Here is a 17,014-nt window from a genome sequence, read left to right on the forward strand (position 1 = left end):
ACTTCTGTACTGTTGCCAAGAATATTGGTGTGTGTGTGTGTGTGTTCACGTAGTTACCACAACTCAAGCCTGACTCAAGGGCATCTTTACCTTTTTAAAAGTTTAATTAGTATTAATTTGGGTAAAGGTCCATAGCTTAGCATGTTGTGCAGCCCAGCATGTTTAGGTGTTTTGTGGTTCATTGTTTTGTGGGTTATGCACAAACCCAGAAAATAGGTTAATCTGGCATTCAGGATAAGCATATTGTGTGTTTGAAACCAATCTAAAATTTGTGGAATTCTCCATATGAGCAGCAGAAAAGTTCTCTATCCTCACAAGGTACATTTCTGACGCCAACTAAAGATAGAGGTCTGCCCTGTGAAAATCTTCACACTTACAGGTAAATGTGCTTTGGCACTACCTAAGCCTAAACTCTGATTGTACAATTTCAGGCTTGCATGAACACACAATGATCTCTACAGCACAGTGCATCTACACTATGCACACAGATGCCATTCTTAATCTGACTTCAGAGCTGTGAATTATGGAGGAGTAGGGCAGCTTTCTTCTGCTTGTGTGATGAATTTTACAGTTTTAATAATGCCTGAGTAGATCTAAGTGCCACTAGAGTTCTATTTTTCCTTTGGCTTGTGCTGAAATTACCTTATGCTGAGATAAGCAACCACCTACAATCCTTTTGCCGCTGAACATGCTGGTTACGACCAATCAGAACTAAATTCTAAAACAACCGAAGGACAACAGATTGTTTGCCTGTAACCTACATAAACAGTGTACAAATCTTTTCAGATGACTGCAGTATTTCACAGGGAGCAAAACGGAGATCCATTCACAGGGGAATCCAAGAACTATATCTAAAGGTTCCTTCCTCCAATGGGAAAAAAGAGGTCTTCCACTGATAGAAAACGTCCTTTTGTCAGAGGAAGTCAACCTTTGGATCTAATCCCAAATGTCTCAAACACTTCAGCTGAAAGGAAATGGCATTTCCCTCTCCAATGTAGAAGGTTCTTAAAATGTATTATGGAAAACAGGTCAATCAGGGGTTATAATCATTGGTACCTAAATGTAATTTCCGTTATGTGCTGTTCTTCTGAATAGCAGATTCTGGGGATTATGATAACTATGACTTCTAATTTAGACCTTCTACTTAGCACTATGATCTAATTCAACCATTCCCAAACTGGTGTCCTTCAGTTATAATGGGAATTCTAGAGGAGGTAGCCCAAATATATCTGGAGGACACCAGAAGGCTGTTCTATCAGAAAGAAGATCTCTGTGAAGACACATGCAAACGAGAGACGGAGGCTTGGCTGGTATCAACTGTTAGTTTCTGGACAGCAGAAGAAATACAAAAGCACTCAGATTACCTAACAAGAGTCTTCTGTACTGTAGTATGGTGAAATGTGTGGTATATCTGTAGAAACTATAGTTCATTTGTTCTAAATTTGCTTCTACAGGCAGTCCTTGTTTAGCAACCACAATTGGGACCGGCAACTTGATTAAGCGAAGCAATCACTAAGTGAAACTGTGACTGTGCTTATGATCTTCAGCTTTCCTTTGCTTTACAGACCTGTGAAGGTTGTAAACGTGAGGACTGGTTGTAAAATTACTTCTTCATCAATATAACTGTGAACTGTTACTAAACAAGGCAGACACTAAACAAGGACTACCTGTATACATATTTATATACATGCATATGAACATATCCAAACATTAAATAGTTCTTCTTTCGTGTTGACGCATATAAATGGCCACCCAAGCAGGGACTGACTGTTCCGCTGATGAGCAATCAGAGGCATCCATTTGGTTGTTGCTGGAAACAGAACACCAGACCAAATCAAGCATTTCTTTGTTCCAACTGGGCTGTTTTTAGTATTCCTATGGCATCTCCCAGAGCTAGGTGGGGAGGGTGGAAAAAATGGGGGAATTCTGCAGAAAATAATGGCTATTAGAGCTTCCATGTTTAAAGGCATCGTCTCTCTGATAAGTTGAACCTGGGGGTAATGAACAGGGATGATTATCTGCTCATCTCTGCTTGTAGATCTTCCAGGGACATCAGACTGGACACTACTACAGGTGGTCCTCAGTTAACAATCACTCATTCAGAGACCGCACTTACAGTGGTGCTGAATGAGTGGTACTTATGACCGATCCTCATACTTATGTTGTTTGCAGCATCCCCGCTGTCACGTGATGGTTAGAAGGATTCTAATCGTGCCATTTTGTCCTTTTTGAAGTGGACTCATCAGCCTGGTGCTGCCTTTTCAAGTTTTCATCCACCCTCTTCTTTATTTTCCCCTTCTTTCCAATTCTCCTTTGTTTACACTTTCCATGTAGTAAGTCCCTCCTCAGGGAGGCCTGCCTCCCATTTTGAAAGCCACAGGCCTTCAGTAACATGATCAGGCCCTGGTGTCATTCTGGGTTGTGTCTTGTGGCTTTGGGTAAGAGAGCGGTTTCTGCAGAATGTTGTGATGTGGCGAGTACAGAGGCTTGCCTCATTCAGTCCTCGTGATGTTTAGTAAGATGGCAAAAATGTTGGTTAAAGGACAAGTTTTTTGAAAGAGCTTGAGGAGACTCATTTTGTAGAGCTGATACTCACAGGAAAGTTTTGGGCTGCAATCTAAAGCCATGGTTTGTTGCACTAAGTACACAATCCATACAGTTTTGTTATGTTTTGTTTTTTGCAAGCCCCACAGCATTCAGAAGGACTTTCTGGTTAAGTCATATTGCTAGAATTGCAGCCTTGATTGGCTCAAGTTATTTACTGCCCACAATGGAAAATACAAATGGCCAATTGCACTCTTACAGAGGTAGGTAACTTGGGGCCCTCTGTATGTTGTACCTGAATTACAACTCCCAGCATCCTTCACCTCTGGCCATGCTGTTTGGAGCTACAGCTCACAGCATCCCCACTTCTGCTCAAACTAATGCAGAGCACAATCCATTGGGATATCAACCTGCACAAGCTCCACTGATGGGAAGGAGAGCTGAATATTGCATTTCCAGATCAGCTCTCATTAATATCAGTGAGGAGTATTTCTTGCAGTGCCCTTCGAGACTGTGCCACCACAAATCAGGCCCTCTATCATTCATGGCATCCAAAATCTGTTTCTCAATTGTCCCTGGAATTAACTTCACCCCAGTTGGTCAATGCCTCTTAACTCCTAACACTATGTCCCATCCCTATGTAATGGAGCAGAGGGGCAGACAGCAGAGGGCTGCCTTGTCTTAGAAAGTCAAAGGGAATAAGCATATGGAGGGCAAAAAACTGCTCCAACTTCAGCATTTTGCAATACACAATATCCAAATGGGCAAAAAATAATGAAAAATTGTGGATACTTGTTAGGGGCAGGTATTAATACTCTCTAAATAGCAAAGGCAGAATGGTGCTGTGCCATTTGGAGTAGAGATGATCTAGAGATAACACCCATTAGGAAAAAATTGCGGTGTACACACTCTGAAGCATCTTTCTATCCTCTGAATCTAATTAGTAACAGCCCTACTAATTTGCCTAAAGTTAACTAGCAAGTTTGTGGAATTGAGGGATGTGCACGGGGTGGGAGAATCAAAACTGGCAAGATTCCAGACAAAAGGGTCACGATGCAAGCCCCACCAGTTTGAACTTGCACGAGAGATCAGGGCTCGCAAAACAATGCCGTCTGCCATCTTGCTGTTTTTGGCCCTCTTGCAGATGCTGCTAGGGGAACCCTCTGCAGTACTCACCAAAGATGCCTCAGCTGCCTTAAAACTAACTCTTTATTTATCATATGAACAGATGTGTATTTGTACAACCAGTTTTGTGAAACCGGATGTGTAAACTACAGGTCCCATTATCCCCTAAGTTAGCCAAGAACCATGCTGGCTGATGAATATTGTAAGTGCAGTCCTGCACATATGAATGACATCATGTCAAGGAAGACTGATAAACAAGCCTCAGGCCCCATCAATTACCTATTGTCAAGTATTAAATACTGGAAGCCAACAACTGGTGTTAATTTTCTGGTTTGGGCAACTTTGCAATATACATATATAGCACCTTTGGTTGGATGGACAATATTAGGATCTAAATACAACAGAACTCTAATGTCTCTGGAAACAATTATGTCAGTCAGAAAGCTATGTAATGTAATGTCTAATAAAAAAAGATTTGATCCTTTTTCACATGCTAAATTGACTTTATGGGGAAACCCAACATAAAAAATTGGGAAAAAGTTGGTGATATGGAAAAATTGGATGGAAGCAGGGAAACTGACTTTGGACCAATTGATAAATGATGAAGATGATTTTTTAACATACTCTGTGTTAAGAGATAAATATCATTTATCAGATATAACTCAATGGCAATATTTACAGTTACAATATTTGTTAACAGCATTGTTTGGTCCAGCAGCATTTTCAGCTTTTGAGACACCTGAGATACTAGAACAACTTGTTAAATCCTTCAAAACTAAAAAACCTACTGTTAAGTTTTTATAGGTATTTGTTATCAATAAATCAATTGGATATGCAGATGCTGAGAGATGAGTGGAATAAGGTTTCTATATTGCCTAGACAATGGGAGAGTGTCTTAACTTCTACAGCAAGAGTGTCAATGGACCTGAAACGGTGATTTATAAGTATAATGAAATATGGGACTCATTTATACAAAATACAGTAGGTTAAAAAAAATAGTCATATAAATGTATTAGAAATATATACGTTCTTGAATAATATTTGCATTAGATAAGTATATATAGAATTGTAACTGTTTACTGTTATGACAATGACATATACTATTTTTTTTCCTTTGTCGTACTTTTTTCATTTTTTTGTAAAGCACTTTTTATTATTATTTTTCTTTGACATATCATTATTATCAGTGTTTTTTGCTTTTTTGTTATTAATTAAAAACCAATAAAAATTGATAAATAATCATTTTAAAAAGCCTCAGGCGCCATCATTATAAATAAACGTATCCTGACTCTACACTGTCACACTGAGTAACAACCAAAGCACTAGAGAAGCATTCTCTAACCCGGAGCTCTCCAGATGTACTAGATTAGAATTCTCATATTTCCCAGTCAAATGACCATTAGCCATACAGGCTAGGATTTTGGGAACAGTAGTCCAATAAATCTAGGGGGCACCAGACTGGGGAAGGCTACATTACAGATTAAATTTTCCATTACTTCTTTCGAAGGTTTATCAGAAGGGCAAAACAAGCCAATTCCAAGATCCCCAGATGATTCTCTCAGCCAAGAAGTGATGACTTCATGACTTACCTGTCAGAGCAAAAACTCCTGACTGCAGAATATTCCAGTTTACAGATTCCCCAAGGCGAGCCACTCTGGGTAAAAGGGAATTTTGTGTTTCTCCTGGGCCCTGATCAGCTGCTATGCTTACTGCCTCTTCTCTCCCATCAATACTTGCTAGATCATTCTTGCTTGGCAAGTCAGTAAGCACTGGTTCTTTGATGTCAAGACCCTGGTCCACCACACATTGGTCTTCAGAACCATCCACCTCTTTTTCTGGGATGCTCACCTCCTCAGTGCCAATTCTTGGTTCACTAGCGTCGGGTTTAGCATTTGGCTCTTCAGTGTTAGGTCTTGGACCTTCAGTGCTTCCTTCTCCAGAGCTGCCTTCATTACCTCCTACACCAATGCTACATTTTCCTGTACTCTCTGGCTCTGTAGCACTAACAGTACAGTCTTCAGCGCTGACAGCCAAGTCTTTGTTGCTGGCTCCCTCCCCTCGAGTTTCAAGGCTTTCGTTTCCTGTGATTCTACCTTTCTCTTGGGTGTCATCACAATCTGTGGTATCAACACATGATTCTTTGATGCTGGCTGGCTCTCCGGTACTAACATGAACACTTCCAGTCCTGGAATCCTGTTCTCCTGGACCGGCGCAGGCCTCCTCCTTTTCAGCACTTGTTTTAATATCAGAAGCTCCTGATTCTTGGTTAACAAAATCCGTCCCCAATTTAATCCGACCACCAGCTCCTCTCCCAGCACCTTTCTTTTTCCGCCGGTTTCCCTTGCTGGTGCGTTTTGGTGTTGCTAAAGCTGGAGAATTGCTGTCCTCCTTAGGAGCAGATGGATCTCGGTGAATGGATTCAGGCAATTCTTCTTTGCCCAGAACTGTGTCTCCAGTGACACCATCATTATCACTCAAAATTGCAGGTGATGTCTTTGTTTCAATGGGATCTAGGTTTTCCTCTAGTTGCTTAGGATTCAAGTTCCCAACAACTCTAGAAGTTTCTAAGACTAAACCCAAAGCTGGGCTAGGATTTTGTCTCACCTGATCTACCTTCTCATCTTGGTTCCCCTTCTCTTGGCTAGACTTCTCTGCCTCCTCAGTTTTGCAAGCCTGTCGCAAAGCAAAGTTCTCCCCGCAGCCTGACTTATGATGGAGCCAGGCCCGGTGGCGCCGGCTCCTATTTTTGCTATGTCCCTTGCGAGCAGGCATTGTCTGAATCTGGGCACTGCAAGGTTGTGGAATTCTGGGTGCTTGATGCAAGGTGGGGCTGACCTCCAGGAGGTGAACGTACTCCCCCTCAGACTCTCTGTTCTCTCCACCAGAATGACGTCCGTCACCAGGACTCCTTGCCCCCAGTACCTCAGGAGTCAAATCTGTAGGGCAACGCTGCCCCACAATAAATCCATCTTTGTGCACAAACTGGGGATACACTAGCTCAGCCCAGGGCAGGCTCAGCACTTTTTCCCCAGCTGCCAGCAAGCAGCGTTCCAGGCGCCCTACCCGACGTTCTTTGTTAATGCCATTCAGCCATTCAATGGTGAACAGGAATCGGTAGGAGTCTGGGGACACAGGGAACTCCTGAACCCCACGGCCCTCCAGGGAGAGGCATTTCAGGACTAGGCGAGGAGCACATTCCCGGTGAGGCACCACTTGCAAATAGAAATCCCCGGGACACAGGCGTTGCCACGGCAAGGAGCCCAACTGGACCAGGACTTTTTCATGAAGGCACAGAGGCCAACCCTCATGGCAAAAGACAAAGCCACTATACTGAGCCTGAGGAAAAGAAAAAGGGAGAAGAGGAGAAGGGGAATTCAGAAAGACGTTATATTAAGAAATACAGCATACTGGAACCTATATATACAATGTAAACATTGCATTAATGGGTAGTGTATCATTCTGTTTCCTCCCACCAGGTAGGAACAATAAGCATCTCCTAGCTCAGCTCAGCTCTGGCATTTCACGAGGTAAAGAACTTGATTGGAGTTCCACCCCAAAGCTGAAATTGCCGAGGAGGAGGAGGAGAAGAGTGAGCAAGGAAAAAAAAAAGGAAATCCAGTTTACGGGACATATTTTTAAGGCTCTCCAATCAAAGGATGTTGACACTTATATACCCCAAAATCCACACTGCTAATACTTAACTGCCATATAAGTTTATTGAGGAGTTACTATCAGGAAGATGTGGGAATATGATAGAATTAAGATTTAAAAAATACTCAGGGATCTGAAGAGTTTCCTGCACTTAAATTTCAATAGCATTAGAGAAGCTGTGGCCCTCCAGGTAATGGATAGCAAGTTCTTTCATCTGAGCATCATCAGTTCCTATGTTGGTGGGAACTGATGGGGGCTGGAATTCAACAGCCTCTGGAGGGCCACAGGTTTTCCAGCTGACTCCCACACAGAGATCCACTGTGGGATTCTGGCACCAGCATTAATTATTTCTCTATTGCCCTGCACTGCCAAGCTAGATTTCCTGTTCAGAAGTACTCCAGACAAACAGAGAGCCAAACCGAAGCAGGAGCTTACACAGGCTTCACTCTGGATGCGTGCCAAGATGTGCTTGGCAGGAACAAGGAAGTCAAGGGTGTAGCGCAACGCATCGTGTTGGTACGTCCGCTCCAGCACTTCGAAGACCTGGCTCAGAAGGGTGGGGGCAGTGGCTTCGAAAGGAGGGTACAAGGCGGCCAGTGTACTCTGGACACATTCTTCCACAGGCTCAGGTTCCTGCAAAAACAAAGAATATGTATGGGGAGCGCATTAGGACCCAAGAGCCTTTCACCAGCCCATCCAGTCTCCCTGAAACTATGCAACCATTGAATCCCCAGTGCCTTTTCCTTTACCTTTACCTACTCCCAAAGAATTGCAATTGTTCCCTCTTTGCCAAGCACCATGCCCCTCGCAGGTTTGTTGTTCCTGTATACCTCACCATGCTGCCCTAGTACCAGGACCCCTTGCCTTCAACCTTTTCCATTCGATGTCCTTGCCTTGCCTTGCTCAGCCAATTAATGGAAGAGCCAGGTTGTTATGGGTACCTGCAGCAATGAGCAACCGGTCACATTTTGTGCCTAGAGGAAAACCGCTGCCCCCTAGTGATGTGTCAAAAGGAACAAGGGGCAGCAAGGAAATTGCCCAGAGCAATGTGCACAGAGACCAGCAGTGTGTAAAAAGAGCAGAGGGCATGAGGGGGCAGCGAGAATGAAACAGTTTGGAAAAATGCCAAGAAGTAGGGAGAGCGGAGGTTTCATCTGGAATACATTAGCAGCTGTGAGCTCATTCCTTCCGCAACTCCACCCAGCAAAGGAAATTGGGGGGGGGGGGGAGAGAGAGAGAGAGAGACTGAGACTGTAAGGGAAGGGGGGCCAACAGCAAGAGAGACAGCCATTGTGCCTTAAACCTTCCATGTACCTACCAAAGAGTCACAATCATTTTCCTCACGGGCACGCCCTGGATTCAAATCTCATACTAGAAGACGCTGCAGGGAAACCACAAGAACCATGCATCCTTGCCTTGTCTCTGAATCCAGATCAAATAACTCCATTAACCTTCCTTGACTGCTTCTTTGTTTTTGAACATTCCAAAAGCTACAAAGTTAGGCTGGAGTTTGATGTGGCGATCAGACAAGGAAAATCATAAGGAACTAAGGGCCTGAAAATGTGTGGCTGTATTTTGTAGTGGCAAAGCAATGATGCTTCCAACAGCTCCTTTGAGAGAGGGAAGCAAAGCCAACAAGTGTTAACCTTGACTTACTTTGTACCTTTTCCCACTATCTGGTGAAACTGCATGGTGGTGGATAGAAGGGGACATATGGAGTTATTTTGTACCAGCAGCCCTTTCTTTATGTCTATTATTTCAACAGTTTACATAATACCCTCCAGCAAGGCTTTAAAAAATAATTGACAAAAAACTAAAAGGACTCTTTAATCTATTAGTAGAGTTGGCTTTACCATTACGGAGTAGTAAGAGAGCAACCTCAAGCAACCGATCTGATTTTTTTTAAAAAATCAGGTAATTTAAATATTGTTATTATTATGTACTGTTTAGTGGGAGGAAGAAGCACTATTTGGTGAAGGAAGAAAGCACCATTTATGCTGCAAAATGTTAGTGTCCAACCTTGCATGGGAGACTAGAGTATTTTAATATCAGCATTTTCCAAAATAAGAAATGTTGAACTAAAATCCAGTCTGAATGCTCTTTCATCTATCATAGATAAATAGAGGCTGTTTAAGCTTACAGATGTTATGGGCATGTAATTCAGGGCAAAAACAGCTTTTAGTGGATTCAAACCAACAATCCAGATATCTGGAAAGCCCACTAGTATCCCTGAAGCAAATGCAGGCACATTGGCCATAAAGGGAAAAGATCTGTAATAAAGCAATATTTTATTATTAAACCAACCCAATCTTTACAAACTAGCATGCAAGAACCAACTCAAGGTTCACAAATAACGAACAAGCTTTCAACTTTCCAACGACTTTTCATCAGGCAGAGTGATTAAAACACATAAGGAAGGAGGCAACATTGTGGCTGATGTTTAAGCCATGTCTGCACAGGAGGGTATTAAATGGAGCCTGGCAAGCACCTGCTTTAGACATGGCTTAAACCACAAGTTTTCTTCCAGTTCTAATGGTGTCCTTGTGTTTTAACCTCTAATGATGAAGAATCTGAGAGTCTGCACACTATTTTGTCAACTCTGAATTGGCCTGCTGTGGAGTTTGCTGTTCCTGATCAGACACTTCCGTTCTTGACTACGGAAAGCCCGAGGAACCTTCTGCAGTTCCAGATCCTTTAACTTGAAGGCAACACCCCAGCACTTTTACATGCAAAACAGGTGCTCTGCCATGGGGGGGGGGGAAGCCCTCTCCCCCAAGCCCCTCCTCAAGTCGTCCTCTTCCCACAGGGAGGTTCAAAGTCAACAACCTGGTTGCTTTTCTGGGATTCACCTTCCCCCAACTGTAACTTGAGTTGGAAACCACACTATTTTGTAAAAGGGTGGAGGGCACGAATATCTCAAGTCCCCCCCCCCAATGCACACACAAACCTCTCGCTTTTGCCACTTTCTGGCAAAGGGGAAGGAAAGTACAGACTTGCAGTCAGCCAAGCTTGAGTTTTATATCCCTGACAGGAAGAGGCAGTTCCCCTCCCCTTCAGACACAGACACTGGCAGGAAGACTGGGGAGGCCCCTTCTTGGCTCTGGGTCCCGGAGGGTGTGCAAGGCAGACAGATCCACGTGAGAAGTGTGGCTGATGGAAACACAGACAGATCTTCCCCAAGTACTACTGCCAATATCCAGCCCCCATTCACTCACACACACACACAGAGAACCAGATGCTCTATATTTCCATCTACTATTATCACTAGTTATTCCTCAAGCCTGGAATATCTTGGCAGCCAAAATACTATCCTTGCATAGGAGAGAAGTCAGAACAAGTTCTGTGAAATCCAAAGATGCGCAGGATTAAATCTTGGGGGGGTGGGTAAGTAGGAGATTAGGACTGAGCATGCTCAGTGGCCCCAAATTCTGGCTGGTCATTGATAGGAGACAGAAAGATGGAGAAGGAGAACAGAATGAAATATCCTGGCACAGGGCACAGGAGTGGTCCACACCTCATGCGGCAGATCTCACTGGAAAGCCATGTTCAAGGGAGTTTTATTTTTATATCCTGGACAAAGTCTTGGAGGGGGAAGCATACAGGGGATTCTCTTACCTGAGCCACTGCACACATTAAATAGATAAAATTAATAAATTAATTAACTAGATATCTACTCCGCCTTTCCTTCAGAAGCTCAAGGCAGTGTACACAGCACAGCCACCTCCCATTTTTTCTCACAACAACCCTAGGAGGTGTGTTGGGCTAAGTGAATGTGACTGACCCCAAGTCACCTGGTGAACTTCTATAGCTGAGGATGGTGAATGAGAACCTGGATTTCCCTAGTCTTACTGCAAGACATGAACCACTATACCACACAGGCTCTCTTTATTTTTAAATCTTTTTTATTAGGCTGAGATGCTGTTATTACAGCAGCCAGCTTTTGAATGACACAGGATCCTGCCTGCTTTCTGGGAGAAAAGTTTTGGGCAGCTAGAAAATACAGACGGATTAATAAACTCAGGTAGTTCTCGATTTATGACCATTCGTTTAGCAAGTGTTCGAAGTTACAACAGCGCTGAAAAAAGTGACTTATGACCAGTCCTCGAACTTATGACCATCGCAGCATCCCTGCAGTCACATGATCAAAATTCAGGTGCTTGGCAACCAGCATCTATTTACGACAATTGCAGCATCCCAGGGGCACGTGATCACCATTTGCGACCTTCCCAGCTGGCTTCCAACAAGCAAAATCAATGGGCAACCACATGATTCGTTTAACAATCATGTGATTCACTTAATGACCGCCACAAAAAATATTGTAAAATCAGATACAGTCATGTGATGCCTCACTTAACAACCGCACTGCTTAATGATGAATTTTCTGGTCCCTATTGTGATTGTAAGTCGAGGACTACCTGTATTCCAAATAGGCTTTTGCCGAAAGCAATTGTCTTATATTATTTTAGAATAATTATATTGGAATCAAGGCACACACATACATACACATTTTTGTCATTATGACTATTAATATAAGTCAAACTAGCTTCTCCACAGATGCCTGCACCCTGAGGACTGATCTGAAGCCACAGTTTGAACTTGCAAGGCTTGATTCCTAATTATTGGGAAGATTGTTCAAAGACATTTTACTGCCTGAAATGAAGGACAAAAGGACATTCTCCCCACTTCCCATACTTATACTTTCCCAGAGCCATCGTGGGAGGCAGATTTATCTCAGAGCAAAACCACCGCTGTGTTTGCACAACACCTTTACCCATGGTGAATTTAACCATGGTTTGCTCACCAGTTCAAAGGACTGGATTTGCATCACATGCTTGTCTGGAAAGTAACAGTGCAGGTTGCCACTGCACAACCTACTAGGTTAAACCATGGTTGCTTTGTGTCTATACAGCTCAGTGTCTTGTGCAGGGCCAAGGGATGGTCCAAAGCCAACCAGCAGCTTGACAGCAGAGTTTTTAACCTGGTTCTCCTAACTTCTAATCCAACACAACAGACACTACACTGCAGTGGCTCTTACACTGGCAAAAGGCAGTGGCGTGGTTACAGCTAACCGTGGGACGCCTACAATTCTATCCCGGCACAGAATTGAGGAACTTGTGGTCCTCCAAATGTCGCTGAACCAGATCTTCTGTGATAAATGCTGAGGGACGCTGTGAACTATTTTGTTCGGTAACTTCTGGATAGTCACAGGTTCCCCAGCCCCAACCAACTCTTTGTCTTTCCCCAGCAATGGGCCAGAGACACCAGAGTTAAACTTTCCCATAACTATGAAAGTTACCAATTGCCACTGGGCCATCACTATGTCTCAGTATAACCAACTTCGCAAAACACTACTAGATTAAAAGGGGGAGGGGTGCATCTTTAGTGTGGGTCCCTAGAATACTCAAGGGTTACCTCAACCACCTTTACAACACCCCTTTCCATTATTATTCCCACGACACATAAGTAGGAGAGGATGAGAGAGCGCTTCTTGATTAAAATTGCTTGCTGGTGAATTTAGTTGGAGGATGGGCATATCATAGTTCACCACTTTACCTCCTCACTCAGTGACTTCACACAGTATGTGTTCATTTGACACTGATGAAGAATCATGGACACAGCCATTGAAAAATGGCATTGCTGGTTTGCTAAAGCAAAGATAAAGACTTTAGATTTGCAGAATCTACTTTGGGTTGTTGTTTTAAAGAAAATACCTAAGATCCACCAACCAGATCCAGGTCCAAAAGACATGCACTTCAAATGAAGAATTCCAAGTCCACAAATTGGTTACAGAACTGAATTCTGTTTAACTTCCTTCCACACAAAAAATGTGTTTCTGATTATTCCCAACCTTGTTCACTGCAGCACTGTAGTTTAAAGTACGTGGGAGTCATTTTGTTTCTGCAAATCAGAAATTCTTGTGGATCTGCTGCTAGTCACCCAGAGGTCCACTTAGACCATCCACTTCTCAAGCTGTAATGCCATTTCAAACATAATAATAATTTTCAGTGGAGATAAAGCATTGCAAACTTTCCTGGATGATCCAAAACTGCTCAAAGTGTGGTGAAGACAGCCTTCACTTCTCAGATCACTTCTTGCTCCCTTCTTCTTAGATATGAACAGTAACCACTATCTTTTCTAAGAACTGCCCGGTTTGAAAAGACTAGGATTCTAATCCTACATTTTGTTTTCAAAAGCAATCAGATCTTAAATCCAGAGAATCAGCAGTATACTCAGCAAGTGGGCATCGTATTCTGTATTTTTATTATCATCAAAAAAATTGTTTCTTTCACTTGACTTAAAAGTTGCAAACTGTATTCTTTTTATAAATCAGACTACAGCTGATTTAGCTTCCTAGCCTGACTTTCAGGAACAACTTTCTTCTTACACATAAATACTGCTGCTGTTCTAAACAGGAATTTAAATTGCTTACCTCCATTGGCCTTACTTCTGGAGCTCAAAAAACACTATGTTGTCAGCCAGATGTTCAGGTAAAAACAATTCCTTTCCACTCTTATGAACAGTAGCAATATTGCTGGCAAATCATATGTGATTTCATGAACTTGCTTTGTAAATGTTTGTTTTAGAATGCAGTAAATTTTACAAATCTAAAACTGTGTTCATTTTTAATTATCAATATATTCTGATTAAAAAGGTATCCCCAGTGGAAGAGTTCTTTGCTTTAAATGCAACAGGATTTGTTATTTTCTTTTTAAATTACTCTTCATTTCCATTCATTTAAAAATGTACTTCTGGCTCACTCATCTTTGCAAAGTGTCACCTTAAGCTCAAGCATTGTTGTTGGGGTAGTTACGCACCATTGGTTATCATGATTACGCTCCTGCAAACGTTTGCATACCCAGGAATGGTTTCCATGGTGAAAAAGAAACCTTGAAAAATTATCTATGAACTGCCCTTGCTGAATAGGTGTAGTGCTTTTCTCCTCAATAAATCTTCACAATAAATTCTATCCCTCAGATACTTGGGGTTGAAGTATAAGAACTGTCTCCATAATGGCCAAATTATGCGCAAAAATCATTGGAAATTCTTTTATATCTGGCCAGATATGGAGTGGGTTCGTGCATTATACGAAGCCATAATATATTTTGTTTAGTTTGGGCTTAGCATGCTGTGTAAACTCAGCCCGTGTGGTTTGCAACATAGGTATGCTTCAGTGTATGGTGGTATAACAAACCACAATAATTGTGCTTACACAACAAGCTAATCCCATTTTGGCTAATGTAATGTGTTAACCCAGACTGTTATCTATTTTGCTCAGCGCTGTCTTTCCTGACTTGAAATGGTACTCTTGAATCTCAGGTGCATATACTGTTTTTCCTATCTGTTGCTCTCTGCTCATTTTTGCCTCGGTTGCGGCTTGGCCCTTTCTTCATGCCAGACCTATGCTCTGCCCTAAGTTATGGCTTTGTTTTTGACACTTCAAGCACTGAAACAAGGTACAGTCCTGTAAATAGTCTGTGAGCACTGCCTAAGCACACGAGTCACGCTGTGGGTAGCTATGCTGTTAGCATGCCTAGCTAACCAGAAGAATTTGGTTAACTAGGACCAAACTAAATGGTGGACCAATCACGTGGAAGAAAACTCAAGCGCTTCTTCAACAGTTAAGCAGTTTGGTGGGTGCCTATGGGTGGGGGGGCTGGGGAGAGAACAAACTGGAGACAGAACAGAGGGAAGAGGTATTTGAGCCTTCTCCCACCAGCCATTTCTGGGCTCCAGCTCTTTCCCCCAAAATCATTTTCTTCCCCATCACCATTAGACTCCAAGGATGGAGAGAAATAATCTCACCCATGCAGTCCAATTCCCGGAATTGGGAAAACAGCTGGCGGGGGATCTGCAGTAAAGAAGTACCAAACAAGGGGGAAGAAAAGCCTTTCTGTTTTGCTTCCAAAATACTCATTTGAGATTATTTATGTCTCTTCCAGATACTGGGAGGAGATTCTTTTTAATATGCATTGGTGTGAAATGTTAGATCTACCTTTCCTCACACTTTTTTTTTTCCGGATACTGAATGAACACTAAATCCACCTTCAGATCACTCTTCTTGTAATTTTTTCAACAGGACTTCAGTTTCCCACCTTCCCTTGGATCATACGGCTTTATCTAAATCCTGAAGGACTTAAAACTATTCTGCTTGAAGCATCCAACTTTAGTTCAGCTAAAAGAACAGCCAGGTCAAGACTCAGAGGTGAGATCAGCTCTCTCCTAAAAATCCAGCTTTTCAGATGCTTGATTACCCCCTCTTCCAAAACAGAAAGGTATTTTTCTTAATGAGTGTAATCAATAAACTTAAGGATGCTGTCAAGGGATAGGGGAAGCACACACACACAGCTGAATGAAAAAAGCAAAACAAAACCCAGCATTAAATCACATCAGATTGCATACTGCTTAAAGGGAGAGAAACAGGTTCCAGATCCACTCAGTCACGAGCTCACTGCATGGTCTGAGACCAGTCATGATCTCAGCTCAATCTACCTCACAGGGTTGTTGTTGGAGGGGATAACATGAGGAAAAGCCTTCAAGCATGCCATCTTGAGCTTTCAAAGTACAGGCAGGATATAAAGGCAACAGATATATAAATAATAAATAAATATAGGTTGTAACAAATGTAGGTTTCATCTGATATTAAAGATGCAGGAAGCACAAAGAAATATTGCTTGCTGAGCATCATGGGTGAAGAAAGAGCTTCAAGCCAGCTCAAAATTATACTTCTGTATTCCGTGTTAATTAATCCGCGGCAATTTTTAGTTTCCTATTCAGAACTACAACAGGCTTCACCTTTTCATTCATATAAGCATGCTCTGAAAAAAAAAAAAGAGAGAGAGAAGGGAATCCATTTCTTTGGCTATTTTGATGAAAGAGCAGAACTGCAACCATCCGTTTGAGCCAGTTCCATCAGCAGCCCTTACTTACGAGTAAACATGGTTAAGCTTTAGCGGTAAACTGCCCCAAGATAATAACTCCCTTCGATCCCCTCGGGAGTTAATGGTTTCTTACAACAGCCGAGCCTCCAACACCCGCCCCGCGTCTCCATTCTGCCCCACTGATGTCCCACAGCTCTTGTCCAGTGCTGGTGTCAGTCCTTGAAGGTGACCGGGGGGGGGGGGTGGATCGCTTTCCCATAGCTGCCCTCCCCACCACAAGGCAGCACAATGCCCACCCCTTTGCAATCGCCAGAAGACCGCGCTACCTCCCCCCCGCTCTCCCCTCTGCCCGGGAAAATCGCGCAGGAGCTCAGCTCACCATGGCGCAGACAGCCGGACGCACAGACGGGACGGGCTCGCCTGATCTGTCGCTGCCGCCTCCAGTCGAGACGCCGCGCGTTGCGCCCCCTCCCCGCCTCGGCCTGCTAGCCCAGCCTGGAGCCACCCCCTGGCAGAAATCCCGGCCCCCGACGCCGCGGCTGCCTGCAGCTGCAGTCCCCGCCGGAGCCCGGGCAAGGGCACGTGGAGACGCGACTGCGGCAGCGCTGAGTGAATGGGGAAGGGAGAGGAGGGGGAACCAGACTCGGCCGTCGCCTCTGTTCTCCGCCTCCTACAAGTACCCTTGAGAGGAGAGCCGCGAGTCCTTCGGGAAGATCTCAGCTCGATTGGGAGCCCCACTCGAGACGGTTCAGTCGCCGCCCCACATTGCGTCGGGTGTAGTTAGGAGAGTGCCTCTGAGCTTGTGCAGAGTGCAT

At 43.4% G+C, this 17,014-nt stretch overlaps 1 protein-coding gene across 1 annotated transcript in view; it reads right to left on the minus strand.

Annotated features, from left to right (window-relative positions):
• The window catches only part of ARHGEF40 (Rho guanine nucleotide exchange factor 40), a 42,842-nt gene extending 26,046 nt beyond the window's left edge, over window positions 1–16,796 (minus strand). The window contains exons 1-3 of the mRNA XM_088142800.1: window positions 16,579–16,796; window positions 7,756–7,953; window positions 5,259–7,005 (exon numbers count right to left, since the gene is read on the minus strand). Coding sequence (XP_087998926.1) covers window positions 5,259–7,005; window positions 7,756–7,953; window positions 16,579–16,581 — 1,948 coding nt within the window. The 5' untranslated portion in view covers window positions 16,582–16,796. The remainder of the gene's footprint in view (window positions 1–5,258; window positions 7,006–7,755; window positions 7,954–16,578) is intronic.
• Between the last annotated feature and the right edge of the window lie 218 nt (window positions 16,797–17,014).

The sequence above is a fragment of the Python bivittatus genome, unplaced genomic scaffold (genome assembly GCF_059951505.1).
Source record: "Python bivittatus isolate LINGU-HERP-01145 unplaced genomic scaffold, Pbiv_v1 ctg000440_np1212, whole genome shotgun sequence".
Lineage (NCBI taxonomy): Eukaryota > Metazoa > Chordata > Lepidosauria > Squamata > Pythonidae > Python > Python bivittatus.